A 26,190-nucleotide genomic window follows, 5' to 3' on the forward strand; every position below is an offset into this window, starting at 1 on the left:
CCCGCTACTTTGTTCTCCAGGGAGTGGTCTCCCCTGACAACATGTCCAAAAATATGTCAGGTGAAGTCTTGCCACCCTTGTCTCTAAGGAGCATTCTGACCGTCATTCTTCCAGGACAGAATTGTTGGTTCTTCTAGCAGTCCGAGGTACTTCCATATTCTTTCCCCACATCGCAGTTCCAATGCGTCCATCCTTCTTGGGTCTTCCTTATGCAACGTGTAATTTTCACATGCATAGAAGGTCATTGAAAATATTCTGATTTGAGTCAGGCGCACCTGAGTCCTCAAAGTTGCATCCTTGCTTTTCAACATACTAAAGAAGTCTTGTACAGCAGGTTTACCCAGTACAATACGTTTGTTTGTTTTTTGATTTCTTGACTGCTGCTTCCATGGGCAATGATAACAGGTTCAAGCAAGACAAAGTCATAGACAACTGCAACCTTTTATCCATTTAACATGATGTCAAGATTTTGATCTTCGTTACAGTGAGTTGTGATCCATACCGAAGGCAGCAATCCTTGAACTTCATCAGCAAATGTTTCAAAACCTCTTGACTTTCAGCAAGCAGAGTTGTGTCATCTTCCTATCACAGGTTGTTAATAAGCCTTTGTCCAATCCTGATGCCACGTTCTTCATATAACCCAGCTTCTCTGATGATTTGCTCAGCAGACAGCTTGAGTAAGCACAGTGAGAGAACAGAACCCCGATGCACACCTTTCCTGATGTGGAGCCATGAAATATTCCCTTGTTCTATTAACACAACTGACTCTTGGTCCACGTGCAAGTTCCTCCTGAGCACAATGAAGTGTTCTGGAGTTCCCATTCTTGTAAATAGTGGCTTAAAGTACAGAGTTTCTACTATGCATGCTGATTGTGAATTTCGTAGCCTTGATAAAAGAAGTAAATAAAGGGAAAATATGATGTACTCCACTTTGGTTCCTTCTTCCCAGCGTTCTCTAAGCAGCAGCCCAAGTGGGTTCTAGGTGGACAACATTTTGCCCTCTACATGGGTCATCGATTTTTCTTCTAGGAGAAAATAAACACCAAATATGTATTCACATGTCATATATGTTTAGGATGGGAGAAAGGCATGCTTCCTTCCCATGCTCGCATCCATTTTGTATTGCTGTTGTAACAAATTCATGCAAACGACTCAGTGCCTTAAAACAACACAAATGTTATCATACAGTTCTTTGTGCTAGACACTCAACAAGTTCTCACTCACTTTGGGGTGCTGACAAAGCTGGGTTCTTTCAGAAGCCTCTAGAGGAGATAGTTTTCCTTGTGAGTGTCCAGAGGCTGCCCACATTCCCGCCCTCCCTCTCTCTTTGAAGCCAGTAGCACTGCACCTCTGACCATTCTTCCAGAGCTGCACCTCCCTCTGCCTCCCTCTTTCACTTTTAAGGCCTTTTTTTTTTTATTGCGCTGGGTCAACCTATGTGATTCACAGTAATCCCTCTATGAGAAGGTTATCTGCTTAGTAATTTTATTTCCATCTGCAACTTTAATTCCCCTTTGCCATGGAACTAATATATTCATGAGTTCCAAGGATTGGGATATACGTTGAATTGCAAACCCATAATCCAAATATGCTCTCAAGGTCAAATGAGGGAACAGTGGTGCATCTGATCATAGAAGGAGCCTGAAGGAAGAAGGGACAAATTTGCGTAGGACAGTTTGCTCTTTGGACCTTTCTCCCAAAGTGGTTGTAATAGATGCTTGGGCCACTTCCAAAGAGATGACCGGCCTTCCTCCCTGGCACTGGTTCAGGGGAGATCAATAGGAGCACTCACTCAGAGTAGATGGTAGACATGGCAGGGGTGTCAGGTCCCTCTGAAGCTTGGAGCAATGACAGCTGCAGTACTGTGGCTGCTGCAGATACTCAGAGGTTAATGTGAACACAATTAAATGACGTGGGCCGGGCAGGTCCTGGTCAGGGGCCTCAGGGTCATGGTCTCTGTACTGCATATTAAGTTTTGCATTTCAAGATACAGCAACACATGAAAGAGCTGAGAAGCAAGTACACTGCACTGTTTATTATAAAGGAATATGTCTCTGAACCACCTAGAAAGAAGCTGATTCCCACAGCCAGGGAAAATCGCATATCTTTATATTTCCTTTTCATCATTCATGAAGGCCAGTGGGTTAATCAGCCCCATTATTCATCATTTGTGTGTCAAGACACACAGGAATGTAGCCATCTTGATAAAAGGCCTTACTGTCCTCAAGAGGAAATAATTAGCCCAGGGAGCAAGAGACTTGCAGATTCCAAGCCTGAAAGAAGACAGCAAGTATCTGGGGAATAAAAACAACTCTGCAGCTCACGTGCAGCTCCCTCCTAGCTTGTCATTGCAACTAAGCCACCTCTTAATGCTGCCAAGAAACTGGTTAGAGGGTTTTTACCCAGAACTAGCAATTCTCTTGTAACCAGTCATCATTAAAGAATCAAAGTGTTAAAGAGTTCAAGAAGACAAAGAAATACTCTTCTGTCATTCCATTCCAGGCAAAACACATTCGCAGGAGTGACCCCTCTCCTGCACCCCCAAAAAACCTGGAATTTTTTTTCCCTCAAAGCTATGTCTTTACATTTTTTTTGACAAAACAACCTAATCATCTTCAAAGTAATCTCCATCACACGTAATACATTTATCTAATCTGCTATTCCATTCTTGCTCACCTAGAGGGAAAAATATATACTACCAAAGCTCCACCCAGCTGAGCTCTGTTCCTGCCCACTCACATATACACATCTACATCAGGTCATACTAAAGAAGCCACCTGGGGGTTGCAATACAAAAAGCAACTCTGTGGAGGACAGAAAGAGTTTGCTGAGCAAATAGGTTAGTCTCAAAAGGAGAAATATTGTACAATCTCACATGAAATAAACAAACACATGGAAACTAAAGATGACTGGTTATCAGGGGTGAAGGGTATCTATTGTATTTTCACTAGAGTAGAAAAGGCCCAAACAAACCCTCCAAACAGTGATACACTGATCAACCCCCTGAAAAACAATGTGCAAGTGTCGAATCAGGAATTGAAGCAATGCGCACGGAAGTCTATTCAGCCATGAAACCTCACCTTCCTGCCCAGACTAGAAATGGCTAATTTCCACACTCCAGCCTTACCCATAGTAACATCCCCACTGAATCCTGGGACAACATCACCATTCCAGACCAAGGAGTCCTACCACCCATTCAAGGCTGGCATTAGCAATGACACCTATTTACCTGCCTGGCATGTCTCATTTGTAATTTCTCTACCTCCACTAGTTTCCTCCTCGCTTCCTGTAAATATACCTTATCCTCAGCAGCAAATATTTGTGGTGCACCTACCACGTGCCAAGTTCTATTTGGAGACTGTGGTAGTTCAACTTGGTGTCAATTTGATGGTACTATGTGGAGGTGGGGAAGGGAAGCGTCCAAGCTGTTAATCAGATGGTCGCCTGGTGATGCCTCCTTGGGGGTGTGGCCTCTTTGTAAAAGAGACCTTGGGAACTTCTCTCTTGCAGCTTGGATTCTGTGTCCGCCTCCAGCCGGGGCCCCTTGGGTTAGGGCTGCTGATGTGGGGGGCTGGCAGTGGCGTGCATTCTTTCCTCAACCTTGGATCCATGCAACTGTGCAGCCACCCATCTGTGAGCTCCCTCCCTGCTCCCTGCTTCACCTTTCTGTCTCATTGGCCAGCAGCACCAGTAGTCTGAAGGGGGCTCTGGATAGTTTTGGACCCATGCACTTGAGTTGGACGAGGCTGGATGTCTTCTTGATATAAAACTACTTCTTGCTGTCAAGTTGTTTTCCATCCACGCGTGCATGAATGCCACTGGTTTTGTTTCTCTAAACAGCCTGGCCTAAGGAGAGGCTGCAGAAACAACAGGTTAAAAAGAGTACTCCGATTACTACCCTAAGGTAAGTTATACCTAACTAGGCAGAGAGATGATTACAGTTATTATACAAAAAATTCCAGCTATTGGTAAAAGCTTCAACTAAGAGTAATGTGATGGAGAATGGCTTGGGGTGGAAGAAATAGGCAGTGATAGAGTGGGCAGGGAAGTTTTGCCCAAGTAGAGAGCATTAGGTGGAAGCGAGAGATGATAAGATGTCAACCGTGCAAAAAGCAAGGGGAGAAGTGTTTCATTGAGCTAGCAGGAAGTGCCAAGGTCCGGAGGCAGGAATAAGATTGGCACATTAAGTTAAGCAAGAGAAGACAGAAGAAACTCGGTGAGGCTGGGCTATCAAGCAGGAGCCAGACCCACACAGGGCACTGAAGGAGATGCCAAGGGAATGGGCCATTTTTATCCTTCCTGTGACAAGAAATCACTGGAGAGTTTAAGTAGACAGAGGTACCATCATGTGATTTACTTTGGCCTTTCTAGGAAAAATTGTCACTTGATCTACCTTTGCTGTTCATCTTTCTTCCCATCTATTCACATTCACTATAGGCATTTGTAGGAGTCCTAGTAGTGCAGTAGTTAGTGCAGTGGTTGTGCACTGGGCTGCTAACCACAAGACCAGCAGTTCAAAACATGCAGCTGCTCCTTGAGAGACAGAGCAGGCTTTCTATTCTCGTAATGAATTACCTGTCTCAGAAGTCAACAGGGGCAATTCTACCCTGTCCTCATAGGGTCACGAAGAGTCAGCATCGACTCAGTGGCAGAGAGTTTGGTTTTTATTAGTCTCTGCAGCAGCGCTGGTGGAGTAGTTACATGCTGGGCTGCTACCCACAAGGTCAGCAGTTTGAAACTCCATGCAGCTCTTGTGGTTGCTGTGGGCTGGCATTGACTCAATGGTTCTGGTGCATTGGCCCGTGAGAGGAGGCTGCCCTCTCCACATTGTCAGGTACATTCCGTTTTTTCCCCACTGCTCTGCTGATAACCTCTTTCTGACAGGGCACTATCTGTCTGTTCTTCGATCCTTCCCCAACACTTGGCTCTCTGCTGTTCCCTGTAGTGTATCTTCTGGGGAGGAAAACACAGACTTCTAAGAAGATCTCCTGGCTCAATTAAATTGAATGTACACAGGTCAGCTTAGAGGTTATGGGGACTAGCTTTTGGGACTCCTAAAGGGCAATCCTAAGGGGTAGACTTTCTTCAAGAGCACAGGATCTTTGGGGTTGGTTACAAAGCAGCTTAAAGAACATTGGACTCTGCGTTAGAAAATGCCTGGCGCGGTGCAGCGACTAATTTTTCCAGGAATGCACCTGCTCATTCTTCTGGGCTACAAACGACTGCACTATGAGGCTTTTGTTGGGAAATCTCACCCCATCTGCTCTACTGGGATTGCCTGGTCACACTTCATTATGGATGTGGTATAATGGGAGATGGAAGCGTTCTGTGGGGAAGGGCAAAAGATGGAGTATCCCCTTCCAAAGTACAGATGTAGATGGAGGCTCTGTCAAGAAATGATTGTCTGACATCTTGACATTTCTGTGCAATAAAGGTTTCTCTGATTTTAAAGCAATTCCTTTTGACTTATCCTTGGGCATAGGTGCTCAATATAAAATGGATATATAGATGAAGGATACATCAACCCCCCCAAACCAAACCCATTGCTGTGGAGTTAATTCTAACTCCTAGTGACACTATAGGACAGAGTAAAACTGCCCCACGGGGCTTCCACAGCTGTATGTAATCTTTCTACAGGCACACTGACACAGCTTTCTCCCCAGAGGCCCTGGGGGGTTCAAACCAGGAACCCATTAGTTAACAACTGAGCACTTAACCCTTGAACCACCAGGGCCCCTAGGTGAACAGCACACAATATGCCTCAATTAAGCAATCCTCTTCAAGCATGTCTTGCTCTCCCTCACTGTGAATTCCACTGGGGCCTCTCAGGAGATCCGCCTCCCTGAAGCTTTCTTTATGCAGCACAAATGATCCTTATTGACTCTGAGCCCTGTCTTTGATTGTACTTGAAGTGTTGAATGTTTTCTGTATACATCTTGTCATCCCAATTAAGTACAAAGTCCTCAAAAGCAGGACTGCCTTGACTTTCTCTGGCATGCTCCTTCTTCTGCCCACCCTTGCCCTAGACCTCTTCTCCTGCCCACCCCTGCCCTGGGCCCCTTCTCTTGCCCTCCTCTGCCCTGGGCCCCTTCTCCTGCCCACCCCTGCCCTGGGCCCCTTCTCCTGCCCACCCCTGCCCTGGGCCCCCTCTCCTCCCCACTCCTGCCCTGGGCCCCTTCTCCTGCCCACCCCTGCCCTGGGCCCCTTCTCCTGCCCACCCCTGCCCTGGGCCCCCTCTCCTGCCCACCCCTGCCCTGGGCCCCTTGTCCTGCCCACCCCTGCCCTAGGCCCCTTCTCCTGCCTACCCAGGGATCTCCTCCTCCTCCTCTTCCTGCTGCTGCCAATCTTTTTGTTTTTTCTTCCTTGATTTGTTTACATATGCTCCCTATCCAGTAAATGCATGTCTCCCTAGAGTAAATGCATACCTCCCTGTGGAGGGAGAGGGCAGGAGGGATGGCAACTGGGAGCAAGGTCTTCCAGCAAAGAGGAATGCTCTCCTTGGGGGAGGTTTGGGATTAGATGATCTTGAACAAGGGTCCTCAAACTAAGTCCAGTGGGCGTGGGCCACATGCAGCCCACCAAGGACATTTATCCGGTCCACCAGGTATTTTTGCCCCGTTTGTTTTTCTACTTCAAAATAAGATGTGTAGTGTGCATAGGAATTTGTTCATACTTTTAATTTTTTTTAACTAGAGTCCAGCCCTCCAATGGGTCTGAGGGACAGTGAACTGGCCCCCTACTTAAAAAGTTTGAGGACCCCTAATCTTAAAATTGCTCCCCACTTTTCTTATGATCCCTTTGAAATAAAATTTTTCCTGAAAGAAAATATGAAGGAATCACTAAATTAGCCATCTATTCATCACAGAGGCTTCACATTTTCCAGACAAACTAGCTAGTATCCTTCAACTCAGAGACCAGGCATTCATTTCCATGCCCCTTTCCCTTCAGCAACTCAGATACTGTGATCCCCTTTGATGCAATGTAGCAAAAGAGACACTCTGACTAAGTTACACCACTGTGATTTCGAGCTTAAGATTTCTGCATCCTAAAGACTTCCAGAGTCTCCATGGCCTAGTGGTTACATGTAGAGCTGCTAACCACAAGGGCAACAGTTCAAACTCACCGGCTGCAGCATGGGAGAAACAGAAGGCTTTCTGCGCCCATAATTAACCACCCAGAGGGCCAGAATTGCCTGGAACCACCTGTACCTTTGTTCAACTGCTCATACCTGTCTTGCTTCCTCTAGTTCCAAGGTGTTTGCTTTTACTTCCTCAGTTCAAAATCCATTTCCTCAGGAAAGCTGCCCATAGCTCCTGTGAGAACCCACCTCTCCTTGCTGCTTACTCCCACTCAGTGTCTGCTACCGTTCCTACCGTCCTCACTATGGTCACAAGTACTGTGTGCCGGCGTCGCCTTCGCAGCCTAAAAACTCCCTGGACGCCGGGACTCTTCTGTCCTCTGTGCCTGCAATCACACCTGATCTCATAAGCAGTTGAAGGATAGTAGACAAAGGGATGGCATCTGCGATACATGCTGATGGCATTCTCAACTACACATTGAGACGTCTTTATTCCATGTCTATTTAAATCTATAACCAAGCCAAAGATGGAATACATTCGAGGTCAAGGCATTATTCAATTGGATAGTCCTCTGTAGATAAAAAGGATGATGTTACCGCCCAAATTTACCCAGGCACTGAATACTGTAACTCCAGTTAAATAAGTTTTTAAAATAATTTAAGCCTGCTAATGGCTTTTGTCAAGTAACATTAATTTTTGCAAACGAAGAAATAGACTAGTTAAGTAAAACCCTTCAGACTTGAGGAGGAAGAGGAGGGTAATTTGAGATGAAGAGGAAGGAAAAACACAGTAATTTAATTTATAAATTTGATTTATTTACAATTTAGCATGTATAAATTGTATCTGAAATGTGTAGGTATTTCCCTGGCAAGTGTATTCCATATATAGAGATATATATATGGTGTATATATATATATATTACATATAAATATATATTTATTTAATATGGAGGCAAAAGATAGGAAACCCGAGTAAATCTGAATGAATGAGATTTATCACCTACCATCAATCAAACATAACTTTTACTCCCTGAGAAGTAGTAAGAAGAGTTAAAAACAGTATTTCATGCATCCAATCAAACATAACTTTTATTCCCTGAGAAGTAGTAAGAAGGGTTAAAAAGAGTATCTCGTGCATGATTTTAAGAATAGAGAATTAAAGAAAAAACCTCCCACATAGGGCAATATGAGTAGTCCTGTTTCACAAATTCACTATGAAGTCGGTCTGCACTTTAAAGTCGGTCCAAACTCTGTCAGGGAATCATGGCTGACTCACAGCTACCCCCTGTTGGGTTTCCTAGACTCTAACTGTTAATGAGATCTCTAAGTCATTCTCCCATTGAGCTGCTGGTGGTTTCAAACTGCCAACTGTGCAGGTCTCAGCCCAACGCGTAACCACTACACCATGGCTCCTTAATGTCCCTGGGTACACCTAAACCGAGTCAGATCCCCGGTTTCTGTTTTTTTGCTTCTTCCAAGTATCTTGCTTTTTGAGAACATTCCTGGAACTGGATACATAATCCATTCAAATGATAGAAATGCCAGTGCTGGTGAAATCCTTCCCGGTTCTTTGTATGTGGGTGAGGTCTAGTTGCAGACTTTCCAGGGTTGTCTGAAACCAAAATTCTCTAATTGCAACCTGAGCCCCAAAGTCACATGCAATAAGCCTGGCACATCAAATGAGGGGATGCATAAACCAGGCTGATGTCCATGACAGTGGGATCTGGGAGGAGCTTGCTGTCTCGGTTGGCATCATCCCCAAAGCACAGGCTGCATTTATAGCATGCCCTGCTGGTGCTCCCACTAGCCAAGTCCACTCACACCCAGCCCATTTCAACTCAGGGAGGCCCCAGAGGGCAGAACCGAACCACACCGGAGGGTTTCCGAAGCTGTAAAGCTCGACAGAGCAGACAGCCTCATCTTTCTCTGGAGAAGCTGCCGTTGGGTTTGAACTGCTGCGTTTGCGGTACACGGCCCAATGCTAGCCCACCTATGCCACCACGGTTCCATCTGTTCGCCTAGTACAGGCGACCAGTTAATACCCTCAAAAAACATTAGCTTTCTTTGGAGAAGTAAATAGTGAGCCATTAACGTGTACACTAAACAACCTTGACATGAATGCAAGTGAATGACAATTATACCTCCTTTCTCCCCACACGCCCAACTCGATTTGCCTTATCTGAATTGCTGCACAGCTAATGAACAAAGACCACAGAAAATCAAAGGTAACCAAATAGAAAGCAAACGGTCCCAAGATTACATTAACACGCACCTTTCTGGCGTGTCAACTTTGTGCATGTGCCCATTCCTTATCTATCATCTAACCCATCCGAACAGCAGTAAGATGACGAAGGGAGACGACAGCGAAGGGAAGGCAGATCCACCGCGTGCAGTTAAATGCCAGCCTGGTATTGGCAACAGAGTAGCTGTCACTTTCTAAACTGAACATGTTAGATATCACCAAAGACTGAATGGCCCAAAGGGAAATGCCCTGCCGCCACTCTGCTAAAGCAAGGAAAAACACCACACACGCTTTGCACACCTGTCTTAGGGGCTTTCTTTCCCAAACAGAAAGCACTCAAAACCAAATTCCCCCTCTCACAAACACACCCCCTTTACCCTGACCCCACCCCACCCCCCAAAAACAGAACGAGAAACCAGTACCAGGATTAGCTAGGGACATTCCTCAGTGATGGCTTGAATATAACTTCGAAGTTCAAAGAATATTTATTTGCATAGTTGATCATGCCAGGAGGGAAAAGATTATTTGAAATCTGAATGGATGATGGCATTATCAGATTTAATAAAGAGCTAGTCAAAAGAGAGTTGACAGAAAGGAAGTAAATGAACGGGAAGCACGACCTGCTTGGACTAAATCAAATTGGGACAGTTCATTTTAAACTGCTGCTTTAGCCCCTGCTTTCAGTTTTGTGCATGGTGTACATCTCTTCAAGGCACATTTTCTAAAGATATGGGGTTTTCTGGTTGGTTCCCCCCTAGTTAAAAGCTTTGAAAGGCAACGTGATCATGCAGTAGAGGTATTTGGTGACAGATAGACTGTAAGACAGATTGGCCCTCAGAACTCTTTGACCAACTCGTTGCCAATCACATTTCTGCCTCAGGGAGCCACACTGATCAGTCATTCCTTGGCTGTGAGTGGTAGGTGGGCTGTACATAAAAATGCAAGGTGGCTGCTTCCACAGGGAGATGAGTTGTCTGCATTATATGCCTGGCATGCCTGACAAATTCCGGTAACATCTGCTTGGTGTCATCTGCACGTGAACTCTCGTTTGACAAATCGAGAGCTAGATGCAGTTCACAGACTTCATTTGTGGACCCAACTTGATTTAAGGGGAAACACTAAAGCCCTAAAAATGCGAACCAGAGCCCAAGAAGTACCCCAACTGCATAAGCATTTAAAAGCACGTGGTAGAATCAATGAGAGTAGAAGTTGGGCTGAGAACCATAAGGTCTACTGTTCAAATCCACCAGCCCCTCAAAGGGAGGGAAATAAGGCTGCCTGGTCCCATGAAGAAGAGGAACCCTCTTGGAAACCCTCTTTCGGTCATGTAGAGTGGAAAGCAACACAATAGTAGAGGGTTTACACAGAGAAAAAAAATAGAAAGCTTGATGAGCTATCACCTTGGAAGTTAAAAAAACAGACAAACAAAAGAGGCATATTAACATTAGAATATTAAAGGAAGAGGTTATCCTGAGACATATAAAACTGCCGCTAAAACTTTAGTCTTTCTTACCTGGGATTTTGTGTATTTATACGGAACCAATAAAACTCAACCACTGCCCATGATCGAACTAGCAGAATGAATTGTTTCAACCTCACCACAGAGTTCGGGTCAAGAGCTGCCACTTTGGCATTCACACCACTCTCCAAGCTCAACAGACCATCAATACCGGGAAGAGATCCCGAGTGAAATCGTTAGAAAAGGGGAGAAAAGTAAGGTAAGACATTAAAATTTTATTCTGAAATTATCTCTGGCCACAACAATAAAATTTAACAAATATTCACCAAACAGTCTTACTCCTGTCATCAGCTGTACAATACATACAGTATCATAGAACTGGCCACTCGGGTTAAAATCCACTAGAACATATTTAATGTTAAGTGGTGACAGCAGCATCTCACAGAAATTTTTACATACATATATACACAGTCCACATTCAACCATTTTCACATATTTTCAGTACACAGTTGCAGCATATTACAGTCACGTGTCTAAGTTGTTGCTTGATAAGAACCCAAGCCACTACATAGACATCACTGTAGCAGTTGAGCTGAGTATAATTACAATGAATTATATATATATATATATATGTTCATAGCAGAGAGATGTACAAGCCCCAAAGGAACAAAGGGTTCACAAATACTTTTTGTGTTTTTTTTTTCATGTGACCACAGCATTATATTGGGCAATATTAAAACTTTACCAACTCTATCATGTGTGTTTTGGTTTTGTTTGTTTTGTCTTCTGCTTACCAGAAATAGTCTTGATGAAAAAGATTACAAAAATGTTCTTTGAAAGAACCCAGCGTTGAAGATTTCAATATGGCCCAATGCTGCTGATGCTTCCAGGGCTCCCTCACACTGCGGGAGCCGGCGAGCATGACTCCCAATCACCCAGCGGGTTTGAAAGTGGCAGAAGTGCCTTGCACCCAAATTGTAAAACTCCCTGGCAGTCCATACTAGAGCCAGGCACATAGAAAAGAAATGCACTTTGGTTCAGACCAAATGCCCTGGGATTAATCACACTATAAAATCAAATGGTTTGAGGTAAATTTTTACAAATACAGTTGATTTCTGTCTAGTGTTAGCCTAACAAAATAGTACTGAAAACCAGTCTGATGTAAAGATACAACAAAGACCACCTTTTTAACCCCTTAAACGTAGGACTTCCAGGTGTAACTAACCAAGGGTTACCTCTCTCAGTGGCGGATGATGATGCGCGCCTTATGATCTCTATTAAGGCCTGGGAGTAACTAGGTATTTAAGACAGATGTATCTTTGCAGAGGTGGGTTCCATCCTTACTGCCTAGTAATCAAAGGGTTAAAGGGGCCCCCAAATGCATGCCCTGCAACATGGCATTCAGAACAAAAGGCACATTGTTAACACTAAGGGCATAATTTCTCCTCTATTGTTCATCTACACTGCCTCGCATCACGACCCACTGTTTCAGCAATTCCCGGTGGTACAAGAAACGGAGCCAGGTGAGACTGCAACCAAAATCAAGACAACACGGTGCTCTTCCTAAATCTGAACACAGCCCAGACATCCCGGGACAACGGTTACTAACCCGTGAGGCCAACAGCCGTCTCCAGTCAATGAACTCCGCGTAGCCTACATCGGAGCCCTTCATTTGTTGGGTTTCCATTCACAGATAACGCAACCATCTTGTTGAACATTTTAATGAAGCTGGTTTTTATACATTAAAAAAAAAAAAACTAAAGCAGCTCTATCTCTCGATGCTGAAACGTGGTGGCTGCCCTGAAGAAGAAAGGAAAGTTCACGGTATTGGGACAAGAGAAATCCGGAGAGCTGCACATTCTAGTTGGGCCTGAAAGGTTCCGCTTGCACGTATGAGAGAAGACGGCCACACATCTTAAGATCTGGTTTTGTGTGGCAGGGGAAAAGAGACAAGAAGTAGGAGTCCGTATATAAATTCCCACACATCCAGTCATCTAGGGCCAAGAATAAAAGCGGTAGGCTTCAGTTCATAGTGAAAGCTGGATGGGAAAAAAAATCAGAGTGCTGAAATGAAAGAGAAAGGTTGGAGGGGAAATTCGCCTTTCGATGTGGGTCATCTTTCCTTCAGTGGTCTGATGCCGGTGGTTTTTAGATAGCCACCACACCGTGTTACACTCCTTATGCCTTTGAGCCAAAAACTGAATAAATACAGATATTTATAAATCCTTTTAAAGCTGCTGATTGGGGTGATGATCAGGTGAGCATCCTTGAGAATTCAACCACCAGGTTATTGCACTTCCACGAGTCACCTATGTGTACAATGTGCTAAAGAATTCATATCACCTGGGGGAAGAATCTATACGTTGTCAGATACAGAAGCACAAATTGTCAGTGACATCCTTAAATTAGGAAAGCAAATATCAACATCACTACCTTATTAATAAGCTAATCTTATTACTGTTTTTTGGCAAATATCTGTAATATTTCCTGAGCGTTTTTCTCCACTGTCCACCGCCAAAGCCTCACAGTAAGTAAAAGGTTTTGTTCAAAACCACTTAAAAAGAAAAAAATAAGGAAAAACATGGAACTGATAATAAAAGAATGTAACCGGAAACTTTTCTTGGCCTCAGTGGGGACCATGCTTTAAGTAGTAGCAAATCAATTTACAGGCAATACTATAATATCTGTGTATATAAAAGGTTATTTATCCTAATTTACACTACCCCAAACCTAATGTCCAAACAGGCAGAACCCTTCTATGTTAAATTGCACATACTCTTAAGAAAATGTCCACGTGCCTTGAAGTTGACGCACATCATTGCTCATTCATTAGTGATAAAATACTGCAATCTTCACTGTGAAAATAGGATTTCTTTTTTTTTTTTTCAGAGAAGAAAATATTCTTTTCCCTAACTCTCAAAAGTTAACTGTCCTAGGTCAAGTATGCTCCCCATGAAAAGAATCCGTGCAAAAGGAAAACAAAGGCAAGGCAGACAGCTCGGGGCTCAGTCCAACCCCTGAACTTGAGATTGAGCTGCTGCTAGGGCAGCCACCGCCATAGTGACGTCACGTCTGCTAATGAAGAGGATTTGCAATCCTCTTAGAGATAGCTGCTATATTCCCAGGCTCTACGAACCTTCCAGTGGCGCCTTGGCAGCGTGAACTCACTCTAATCTGCTAATCCTCCTTGGGAACTATGGAAATGCCCACTTCTAAGTCGTCGACTGTCAGGCAGTGTCGCAGGGTGGGCTAGAGAACAGGACGGTTAGATCGTTTGCCCCCAACCAGAAGGTGGCTTTTCTGTATTAAGTGTGGGCTGTGTATTCTCAAGAAGACAAATGAAATGTAAGCAACAGGTGCGAGCTCAAAGAAGGGCGAGAGGAAAAGCAAAGAATAAGGAGGAGAACCCGTCTGTGGGCTAGACTTCTACGGGAAGTTACAACAAGAAATCCTGTCCTAGGTTTCTTTGCAAAGCAGTTCACCGATCAGGTCAGGAAAGCTGGAGGGACACATAGATCCCCAGTCCCAGGCATCACGCAGGCAGCTATTTTAGAATACCAGACCGTGCATTGGGCAGTTTAAACCTTGGGGACTGTGGTTTGCATTCGAGTGTTCACTTGGGGGAGGAAGGTGGGGGGTGTAATCTCTGAGGGGCAGGTTTTCTTAGAGGATGACTTTCTTCATGACCCTTCCTTCTCCTCCCCCCACCCCACCCCCACCCCCCAGCTAACGTGGGGGCCATGAAGGCAGGCCGAACTCCATCTGTACTGCACCTGGAGGACGGCCGGGGGCAGCCACCTCAGGGAGAGGAAGAACCAGGAGACCTTAGCGAAGGTCTGGGGCACCCATCTGTGAAGGCGCGGCAGTCATGACGTAATCAATGGCCTGCCACTGGCGTTTCTCACGCTGCCACACTCAAATACAGTAAGGCTCACCGTACTTCTTTCTGGAACACGCGCGCTCACACACGCACAAAAAAGAGTTTTGGAAAGTATCAAAACTTAAAGCATTGTCCCCATGTATTTTATAAAAACAAAATGAACAACGTTCATACATTAAAGTAAGTGCTGAAAGGATACAAATGAGTAAAATCATTGAGCAAATAGAAACAGGGCTGAGCGTTCGTCCGCCTCTCACAACCCAGGAAGGCTCAGCAAGGTCGTATCTCTCAGATGACCGGTGTCAGGGGGGTGAGCTCAGCTAACAAGTTTTGGCAACACTGTCCTCTGCTGAATATTCCCATTGGCGTCTGTCATATGTGCCAGATTAGTCCTCAGCTTGGACGCCGAGCTGGAAGGTGGAGGTAACTTGGAAATCGACGTGATAGCACCAGTGCTCTCAGTCAGCCGCTTCGCCGCCGCCGTTTTCTCCCCGGTCGGAGGCTTTGGCAGCCGCCTCCGCAACCAGGGATGCCGTAAAGCCTGGCCGGGAGTCATGCGAACCATCGGATCCCACTCCAAACACTGTTTCAAGAAGTCAAGGAAAAGGGGGTCATCGCACCCCTTCAGTGCATTCCCCCACTCTCTGCTCTCAGGCGGACCCCTCAGTTTCCCTCTCCGGGACCTGCCTCCGTTGAGAACCACCGAGCCGTCCGACAGGGTGGTGACCGAGCAGTACCGGGGATAACCCTTGGAACTCACAAAATTTTTGGCTCGTTTGGATGTATCCAGCAGTTTCTGGGAGGGCATGCCCAAGAGCTCAATCATACAGGCCAGCTGGTCCCCTTCGTCCTCCCCCGGCAGGAGCGGGTATCCTGTCAGGAGCTCCGCCAAAATGCATCCCAGGCTCCACATATCAATGGGCATCCCGTACCTGGCCCCCAGGATCACTTCCGGGGCCCGGTAAAACCGCGACTGGATGTACGTGTAGACCCGCTGATGCTCGTAACAGCTGGAGCCAAAGTCGATCACTTTAATGCCACTTCTGCCCTGCTGCTTCAGCAAGATGTTCTCGGGCTTGAGGTCACAGTGAATGATGCGGCTCTTGTGCAGGGCGTCCAGGCACTGCAGGATGGAGTGGGCGAACTTGCGGACCAGCGGCAGGCTGAAGCCCTGGAACTTGTTCTTCTTGATGAGTTCGTACAGGTTCATGCTCAGCAGCTCGAACGTCATGCAGATGTGGTTGCGGAAGGTGAAGTTCTCCAGCATGTGGATGACGTTCATGGCGTTGTCCTTGTCCTGCTTCCGCAGGTGTTCCAGGATCCGGATCTCCTCGGCTGCCTGCCGGTGGAAACGCTTCTCGTTGCGCACCATCTTCAGGGCCACGTGCTGGTGGACCTTGTGGTCGTAGGCCTTGACCACCTGCCCGAAGCTTCCCTTCCCGATGACCTTCAGGACCTCGTACCTGTAGGCCACGTGATCGTGGGGCACCTGCACATAGGATCCCTGGTCGTCATCATAGCCGCCGTTGTTCGGTCCACCCGTCATGCCTTGGCGTTTCTTTGCATTTGGACCCAAGAAATAAATTTCAGGGTAGCTGAAAATCTCGTGGTGTTCAAAGGTGGTGAGTTTTTGCATGTATTGCTTCATTGCTTGCTCCGGGGACATGGGGCTGGCTTTCACCTTCCCGAGGCCTTCCATTGATTTCAGGGAGGTGGAGCTGCCCTGCCGCCTGTGGACGCTGTCCAGCTGCCGCTCGGGCACCCCCGGCAGTCCCGCTTTACCCACTGTGGTGAGCCCATTGGGTTGGGTCGTGAGCACTGTCCGTTTGTTACTGTTATCCTCAAACAGCTGCTGAACCTGGATCTGTCCGTGGCTGTGGCTGCCCACGTGCAGGTGGTCATTCATGGTGTGCTTACTGCCGCCAATCTGGAAGTCAGAAAGGAAACGTAAGAACGGGAGAAGCCTGGTCAGGTCGGAGGGGAGCGTTGGTAACTCAACCCCACCCTCCCTCCTTCAGGAAACTCCACCGGGTTTGGGTTTTCATAAAGCTGAAGCATGGGCTTTGGAGACCAGGAGAGGCAGTGTGGAGGGAGGGGGACAGCCTGGGCCTGCATTTCTATGGGCGTCCAGGAGACACAGCTTTCCAACAAGAGAAGAAAACCCCGTCAGTAGCGGGCTAGCTGCGGCTGCGGAACATGGAAAGCTCAACAAAGGGGACCCCCTAAGTGCTGCACCTAGCACCTAAAGGCATTGGTTGTATATACTCGGGGTTGAGACGACACTCTGCGTGGAGGCAGAAACCGTATCATCAATGTTCATCTTTGTCTACCAGCATGGTGCACATAGCCCTGAACACATGCCAGATGTTCCGCTCAGCCCACACTTGACAGATGATTGAAGAAAAGCGTACACCAAAGGACATGAGCTCATCCCTCTCCAGGTGGGCTAACCCGCCCTCACCTCGAGCTGTCTCTCACACTGCCTCTTTGCTCTCAAAGGGCAAGGACCGCCCCTCTCTAGTTCGCTGCCTTCTCCTGTGTCTAGCGCTACTCCAGCTGCTAGTTAGCTTCGTCTCCACTCTTCACCAGGACTTAGAAATCCAACTGCTTCTGCCAACGAATATACATGCTTCAGTGACCCAAAAAAACCCTCCAGACTTAAAAAGATTCCCATGTAACTGTCTACTATGGTATCCTGTAAAGCCATCAACCTATTTTTAAAAGTCTCTGAGCTTCGCTGACTGCGATGACCATTTAAGGCCATCCAGCCCAGCAAACCAACCAACCAACCACCACCTTCTTTTGGCCTTTCCTATGGTCAGAAGCTCGGCTCTTTTGAGAAACGCATTGCTCTGGGCTTCTGGGATACGCAGCTTTCCAACAAGGCACGCAGAGCAGTGATTTCTATTTTAGGCACACAAGCCATCCCTGAACATTCCTGTCTAAACAAGACAGATGATGTAAGCCAAGGGGCCCCCAGACCTCTACTGGGAACCTAAGTGCCATCTCTTCAAGTACTACAACTGCAAAGCGGTGAGGGTGAGAGAGGATTAGTTGGTGGCATCTCCTGGCAGTGAGGAATTCCTGCCAGCGTCAGATGGAAAGGACTCCCTGGCTGTGGGTTTGGCTAGGGACAGACAAGTCTCTCCTGCTTGGCAATGTTATCAGGGCTTATTGACGATCAATTGGTCATTCACTTCACCCAACGAGCCTACTCTGTCCATTGAGCCAATGCTAGCTGAGGGCTGCTGGTGGTATTAGTGGGTGTCTTGGGCTGGTCAAGATTGATGATTCAAACTTGATCAGCCACTATGTGAGAAAAGGATGAGCTGTCGTCTCTGAGCAGGACTCGATGTCTTGGAAACCCTACAGAGCAGTTTTCCTCCTCCGTCCAAAAGAGAGCTGACTTGGTGGCAGTGAGAAAGACAGGAGCCATGTAAGTGGCAAAGTCGGCCCTCTGGGAGATTACAATCAATTATGTGAAATCCTTTGCCGTTAGTCATTTTCCCATGTTCTTGTTCTAAATCCACTAGTAGATCAAGATGCACACTTTTCTCAGACAGGGCATGCACACTGACTATCTGACGAGGAAGCTTTTCCTAGAACAACTTCTAAATGCAAAGTAGAATGCAGTACCTGCACTTGTCTGCAAGGTGATTTCCTAAGCCCAGGGATTGTATTGCCCAAGGTATGACTGCAAGTCAAACCCTGTTATATTAAGCTCATCCTATCCCATGTTAGGTGATCTAGTTTTTTGGAAGGGTAGCCAGCCAGACAAGCTTTTTTAATCTTCATCTCATGCCCCAAGCAAGGGATGTCATAAAAATGAACTAGGAAAGATCGGAGCATACGTGAAAGCAGTAGAGGCTTGTCCTTAGCTTTACTTTCCAAGCCTCTCATTCTCTGTACAGCCTCCTACCCCCCCACTACGGTCTTCCAAGAAGGATGGAGATATTTTAGAAGAAACACCTGCACTGCCATCAAGAAACATGAGGCTTCCTTACCGGCAAAATTTATGCTGGGGCTTAGGGATTCCTTAGATGACTGGAAGGAGCACCTTCTCAAGGTTCAAAAATTCACCTTCAGTTTCATTACAGCATTCTTGAGCTGTGTAATTTAAAGCAGGTTCACAAAAGTTTTAGTGACTGGTACTAAAACCAACTGGACCGCCTTCTGTCTCTTCAACTGCTTTCTCTTGGTCCCCTCTTCAGTATCAGTGATTTGTCAACCTGCTCTTAGAATATAAGATTCTGAAGGTCCAAGCCTCGGTTCTCTCAGCATCAACTCCCCAGAGGTCTTACTGACTGATCCGGAACACGGCCAGAGCTTAAGCGAACATCCAAGCACCAAAGTCAACCATGTCCCCTACCTCATGCCCAGACCTGCCAAAATCTACAAGGGGGCATCAAATAGTTGTTGTTTGGGGGGAGGGGGGCATGGAGCAGGGATTAAAAGAATAGAATTTTCCATGAGCTTTTTGAAGCCCCTGACATGTCTCCACAAGCTCAAGAGTCACATGTAAAACCCCTGGTCAGCTTCTTCGCCAGTAAGCAAATCAAACACACTCATGATCTCCACTCCCCAAAACAGTTTCTCCCCATAGCACCCCAAATTTTTTAACAAAAGGCTTCGCTGCCACAGGACTTATCAAGCTGTAGAGCATCCTCAACCGTACCTACTTGGAAATCCTTCCCAATCATTGCACCCTTTTCATTCTGTCTCACTCTCTCTCCCTCCCCGTGCACTGCCTCATCTCACACTCCTGCTCCCTGCCTTTCACTAGGACAACTGAAAAGGCCTCCTAACGTGGGTCCCTGATACTTGGGTCCCTGATACGTGGGTCCCTTGACTTACAGCAACCCCATGCACAATGGAATGTGACACTGACTGGTCCTGAGCATCCTCATGATTGGTTACAGACCAGACTTGTGATGTATGGGATTTTCATGGGCTGGTTTTCAGAAGTAGACTGCCAGGCCTTTCTTCCTAGTCTGCTTGTTAGTCTGGAAGGTCCACTGCAACTTGTTCAGCATCATTGCAAGACACAAGGCACCAGTGACCGACAGGTGGTATCTGTGTTTGAGGTGCACTGGCCAGCAATCAAACCCAGGTCCTCTGCCTGCTGGGAAGCGAGAATTCTACCATTGGGCTACCACTATATCCATGCTGCCAAGTCCCATTTACTCAAAACCGAACTCGCTGCCATCAAGTTGATTCCGACTCACAGCAGCTCTGTAACACAGAGCAGAACTGCCCCCCTTTGAGTTTCACTGCGGGTTTGAACGCTGATCAATGGGTAACTCGTGGTCAAGGCTTCTTCCTTCTAAATCTACCATTTCCTCAAGTCTCACCATGGCACCCCATCTCCACAGATAAAATACCAGAATTTACTTCAAAACTTTAAGCATCAAAGCGACCTGATTCCTTCCAGTTCATCTACCAGTGTTACTCTTCTCCCCGAGTACAAAAGCTAGGTTCCCCAAGGGCCCATGTACTCCTGCATCCCTCTGTTTTTAGAAAGGCTGGCTTTGACTACAGTTAGTAGTCAAGGAAGGAGCCCAGGGATCTTCAGCTAGACATGCTGCACTGAGTCCGTTGAAGAATCCCATTACCTTTTAACTTCATCTCCTCCCATGGACTTTTGAAGCCCCCATGCATTGTGGACTGAGTCCTAGTTCCCTGACATGTGACTGGGCAATTTCCTTCATCCCTCTGCACCAGAATGTCATTATCTATGACAAAGGAGGCAGCAATGTGGCCTCACTGGGAAGACTAAATAAGGTAATATGTGTAGTATTTCGAGTGGTACTTGGTTCAGTGGGAGCACTGGCTGTTACTGTCTCATTGCAGGCGCTGTTTGGATTCTCCTCTGTTTCCCACATCTGGATGGTAAACACCAACTCATCCTTCAGTGTTTGGCTCAACTCTCCCCACCTCTGTGCAAGCTCCCTTGACTTGAACAGTTTGGGGACAAGGTGATATTATAACCCATAGTTCACTTCATTTGGCTATCTGATAGATCCAACTTAGGGTTACCTCTTATCTTTGTTTGATCCCCCCTTAACAGAAGTCCAGGCTTTCAGGAACCGCTTAATATATATCCCTTGTATACCCGAATCCATTTCAACAGAGCCCTGTTAACACTTGTCTCTCTTGAGTTACTCTTGAGAGCAGGGCATTTTGTTCCTTCGTAAGAAAACATGAAGTCAATACCCAGGGAGTTGGGAAATGTCCCTGGTGATCTGAGTCACAAGACTTTCAGCTTACAGAGTGCATCAGCAGGGACTTTGGGGCAAAAGATCGCTTATTAACACACCAATAGCAGATATTCCACTGAAACATCTAGAAGCGATGTACGGAAGTTGAAATAAGCTTTCCAGATATTAAGAAGACTCTTGTCGCTAACAATGCTGATCTCTAAAATCACAACCAAACTTAGAAGCCCAACAATTCCATCAACAAAAAGGGGGAGGTGGGGGTGGGGAGACACACAAAGAAATAAAACCACCTTGAGAAGTTGGAATGTCTCCAGACTGTACGTCTAAGAAAGGATATGGACAACGTCCAGCCTCTTGAGGCTGACGTGGTTAGTGTCTTTTCCTATTGGCCAATGACTAGACACAGCACCTGTCACAGTTAAAAATAAATAGCGAGTGCACACAGTTGTTAACATGCCCACACCTTCAGGGAAAGACCTACACAAAACTTTGGCTGTCCGTAAGATATTTTAGTATTGCAGATTAGGTGGGACCAATCATGTGACCAGTCTGGTAGCTTTCACCTCTTCCAAGAATGGAGCAGCAAGCAAGCAGATCTTTCACTGGGCCAACATTTCTGGGCTTTCCCAAACTTCTCCGAAGTTATCTGAGAAATGCTGCCTCACATTACGGGGCTGGCTCTGAGTGTAAGAAGACCAGAATTTTAGCTCCTCTTTGAAGAACTGGCAGTCTGCAGGGCCTATTTCTTCCAGTCTTCAAAACACGACCAGTTGTGCTGTAGGGAGATAAATTCTTCTTTGCCTCCAATTGTTTAATAAAAACAAAACTGGTAGCCCTTCAAAGGTCTGAATATGATCCATCCCAGGATTGGGGCTTTTCAACAGAAACAGTTAAAAGTTCAATATGTTATGTTGAAAAAGCAAAAGCACTCGCATAGGAGTGAAGATCACATCGCATACATCTGAGAACAAACAGAAATGACACACAATGGGCAGTGTAAGATGCCCACCGAGAGAGAGAACAAAAGGGACTGGGAAAATCCAATTCATCTATCCTCCTATTTCTTTTTTTTTTTTTTAATCCTCCTATTTCTGAGGGGAAATACGCAGACAGCTCTGATGACAAGATCATTTTCTTCTCTTCAATTTCCATCCCCTTCATTTTAACCTAGTTCTTCCCAAGTGTCACTGCACCCGAATTAAAACCTAACATTTACAGAAACTGGACAGGCATAGGGGAAGGCGGGTCTGCAAAAGTCTGGGGATTTCTAATGCAGTCACCGTACTTTCCTACACTTGGCAGGGGCAAGACGTATGTTAAGAAGGTTCGCTTCAACCTTGCTATGAACCTAGCAGGGAATCTTGACCATGCTGGCCCTGTTTCCTGGCCTGCAAAGTGAAAGGGTGGGCCTGGGAACTCCTGTGATCTCTCCGGAACTTGCCTGGTCTAGGAAATGTGTGATGTGAAATCAGTCAATACTGAACAGCAATCACAACCCAATTTTCACTCTCCAGATCAAGTATCGAACAAGACTACAACAACCCAAACCAGATAAACCCGGCAGGTGCCACCAACAAAGGAGAGGGCTCCATCAGTAGGGGTTGTGAGCGGCACCTTTTTAGTTTGGGAACACCACAGGTGATTCTCTGGTTGTAGCCCTTCCATTTTCTCTAAATTCAATGGGCAGTTTCACTGCAGAGTCTTGGATCAAGCAGAGACCAACTTCATCAAACTAGATCCCAGATGCAAAGCGAACATTCCCCCCCGCCAGTTTACACCAAGTGCTGGGATTACTTGAACCACGTGGAAAAGGCTGGCTCTGATACTTGCCTTCATTTGCAGATGATTTGAGTACAAACAACAAAATAATTAACCCCATAAAGCCAATGCAGTTTTTTCCACAGAAACATCACAGTGATAAGAACATGCAGCCATCACGTGCCGAACCACTTCTGGGACCCAAAGACTCCCTACTGTCAACATCCAAGAGAGATTAGTTAAGCACTGTGTCATGAATTCCTGGCTCCTGGGACTACATGCATCAGGGGAATAACAACCAAAAAATGGAAACCAACAAAACATGTTCCTGTGCCACTTGTACATACAGGCCTAGCTCCCCTCGGGCCTCCTCCCAGATTCTCCTCTGACACATTAACGCAGGACCCTGAGAGAGGCGCCCTTGTGGGCTAAAATTGGTCTTCTCTTCCAGAACTCCGGTTTGACTAGGCAAACCAGCCCGTAAGGCAACCAAGCACAACCACCATAGGAAGATCCCACTGAGGGGAGGGCGGGGGACCCTTTCAACCATCACCTCCTCCAAATAAATGCACACACCTGCTGTGAGCTGGCAGTCACCATTCAAGGGCAGCCCCTGGCAGCCAAGAAAAGGTGCACTAAACTCCAGTTTGCCACCCTCTGCAGTCATGGGCCCCACCCTAGAGGGGCCAAGGCACCTATCAGGTGCCCTTCCTTTCTCACCGGGTGGCCCTTCCCTTTGGAAGACTGTGCAACAGCAGGATCCTATCCGGTGATTTGCTTTGTTTTGACGGCTGCTGCTGCTGCTATTTTGTTACTGTTAATTACAATTTCTGCTGTGTTCAAACCTGTAGCACTCATAAAACATGCTTACACACGCGGGCGACCAGGCTGGAGCCAGGCCTGGGAGGCTCTTCGGGTGATCGATTTTCCGGGCTGGACAGGCCGCCTGTCCCCTAGCAGACATCTGTTTCTATAAATACTCACTTCCCACCAAGTGGGGGAGGGGGGACTGTTTACCGGATCCGAGAAGGAAGCTCTGGGAAGCAAGTTGGAAAAAGAACGAGAAGAGCAAAGAGCTGCAAGGAGGAAGTTCGAGGAAGAGGAGGGCAGCTGGGGGCAGGCTCGGAGGGGAAGTGGGGGGTCCACGGCACGAATCGTCCTTTGTGGCTGCAGCTTTGGGCTCGCCCAAGTTACAGAGGGCGGCGGCGCGGACAGGCTACAGGCCATGGACGTGGGGCTTCTCGGCACCTCAGCCTCTCATCTCCCAGCCTCAGAACCCCACCGACCCGCGAGTGTTTTGCCCCAGATCCCCTCCGGGCACCCCCGCCGGTCGCCCGAGGGCTGGGTCTCACCGTGTGCGCTGCGGCGGCAGCGTTGCTGGCCCGGAGAGGCGGCAGGGCGATGGGGGAGGGCGGGCCGGTCCCCACTCCGCTCCGCGGGGCCCCAGCCCCGAGCCCCGGAGAAGCCTGGAGCTGACGAATGGTGCTGTCCCCTCCTCGGCCTGGGACCACGCGCGATAGGAGACAAAAGAGGGTCAGGAGGGAGAAAGTCACCCGCACCCAGTCGCCCCGCCCCACTTTTCGGGATAGCAACCCCCGGCCCCCCCCCCACTCCGCCCCCGGGGGAGAGACGGGGACAGTCGAGAGGGGCGGGCGTGGGGGGAAGATGGAGATCGGGACGCCGATCTTCCCGGTGCAGCCACGGGGGGCGCCCAGGCGGCTAGCTGCAAAGTTAAGTCGGGTCCTGGCGCGCTAGTGGGCCACCCGAGGGAAGGGCGAGCTAGGCCAGGCCCTGGCGGCCCACGTTGCACGCGGCGGCGGCCGAGCGGAAGGCGAGCGCCACCGCGCAGGGCGCAACAGCCTCTCCGGGCTCCGAGCCGTCCCCTCCGGCCGGCTCCCGGCGCGGGGATGCCCGCGACCCGCCCAGCCCCAGCCCGGGTCGGGCCGGGCAGGGGCGCTAGCGCTCGGAGCCAGCGCGGGCCCCGCGGGCAACAATGAGCAGGGCGGCGGGCAGGGCGCGCGGTCCGCCCGGGAACTCCCCGGGCCTCCCGGCCGCCGCGCCGACTTTGTGCCAGGTCCCGCGGGCGGCGCCGCCGCGCCACGAGGGCTCGGCCCGGGCCAGCCGGGCGCCGGTGGGGGCGGGTGGGGGGGGTGCCGGGGCGAGCTCCGGCCAGGCCCTCCTTACCCGTCGGGTAGGCGGCGGGCGCGGCGGCCGAAGCTTTCCTGGTTAACATGGCCGCTGGAAGGAAAGATGCATTTCAGGGTGGTTGCCGCCGCCGCCGCCTGGTCGTCCCGCAAGCTGGTCTCCGGTGCCTCCTGGCCGCCCCGCGTCAGCTACAGCCAGACACACACAGTCCGCTGCATCCCCTCGGCGCGGGCCCGCTGCCGCCAGCGCCCCGCTCTCCTCCTCGCCGCCGCCGCCGTCCTCCTCTTCCTCGGGCGGCCGCAGCACCCTCCGGCCCGTGCTCATGCCTCGCCCTCGCCGGCGCGCCGCTCGCCTCCCCGATTCCCTCACATAGGGGCGCCGGGGAGCGGCCTGGGCCGCCAAGACCGACTCGCTCCGGAGCTTCCTCCTGCGCTCGCCCGCGCGCGCGCGCGCGCGCGCCTCTGCACACTCACTCACACACACACACACACACACACACACACACACACTCGCACTCGGGCGCCCGCGCGGGGCGCACACCCGGAGGCCAGCCCCGCCCCTGCTCCCCGCCACCGCCGCTGCAAACCCCGCCCCCGACTCCCCCCACTCCCCAGCCACACGCTCTCTGGTACACCCCACCCCCACCCAACCACCTACCGGAGTCCCTCCCCCTCCCCACCCAATCATCTGCATAACCCCCACCTTTTCCCTCCCCGGAAAACTGCAGCCTCCGAGCGCCCTTCACCTCCCCCTCCGGCCATCTGCACTTCTCTGCTTGGATACCCTACCCACCCCACCCACCCCATCCCCTGCTAAGTCCCAGCTCGTCCTTTCGCGCGACCTACCCCTGCTCCCCTCTGACTGAAATCGCTGCAGAGAGCCCTCTCCTTCAGAGCGCGCCCCTAAACACAAATGCATCTTCAGATTTCGAACCTAATGGCTGCTCACAAACAATACACCCCCTTTCGGGTCGCAGTGACTTAGTAACCCCCCCCCAAAAAAAACACACACACCACACCAATAATTTTTCATGTAGATAACTTAGTTTGGGCAAGTCACCTCTAAGAGTGCAGCCCCCTGGAGCACTGCAGCTTAGCCGGGTGACCCTGAACATGGGCGAAGGAGGGGGCGCCCTCCCACCTCCAACACACACCCTCCCGTATTTACTGACACCAAGTGACCGCTCTCCAGTCGCTATGACCAGGGGAGGAAGAGTGGCGCGTGTGGAAGGCAGCTGGGGAAGCTGTTGGCTGCGGGTTGCTAGGCAAAAATAAACATCAGAGACACCTCCCATTTCCTTACAACTCCGAGCCTTTCCCTTGTGCGGCCACTGGGAGAGACACACCTTCCTGTAAGCTCTTGGGCTTAAGGGAGAGAGCCTACTGCTGGAAATCCTGGAGGACAGAGTGG

At 48.6% G+C, this 26,190-nt stretch overlaps 1 protein-coding gene across 2 annotated transcripts; it reads right to left on the reverse strand.

Moving 5' to 3' along the window:
* Nucleotides 1–14,780: 14,780 nt before the first annotated feature.
* Nucleotides 14,781–25,266, reverse strand: DYRK2 (dual specificity tyrosine phosphorylation regulated kinase 2). Of its 2 annotated transcripts, XM_075551320.1 has the most exons (3): nt 24,820–25,266; nt 23,988–24,136; nt 14,781–16,586 (listed from the first exon to the last, which is right to left on the reverse strand). In XM_075551320.1, the coding sequence occupies exons 1-3, from the start codon at nt 24,866–24,868 to the stop codon at nt 14,976–14,978; spliced, it is 1,809 nt and encodes a 602-aa protein (XP_075407435.1). In that variant the 5' UTR covers nt 24,869–25,266; the 3' UTR covers nt 14,781–14,975. The 2 variants fall into 2 exon arrangements, with proteins under 2 accessions (XP_075407435.1, XP_075407436.1); XM_075551321.1 differs by lacking the exons at nt 23,988–24,136; nt 24,820–25,266 and adding an exon at nt 18,664–20,996.
* Between the last annotated feature and the right edge of the window lie 924 nt (nt 25,267–26,190).

The sequence above is a fragment of the Tenrec ecaudatus genome, chromosome 6, assembly GCF_050624435.1.
Source record: "Tenrec ecaudatus isolate mTenEca1 chromosome 6, mTenEca1.hap1, whole genome shotgun sequence".
Taxonomy (NCBI): Eukaryota; Metazoa; Chordata; class Mammalia; order Afrosoricida; family Tenrecidae; genus Tenrec; species Tenrec ecaudatus.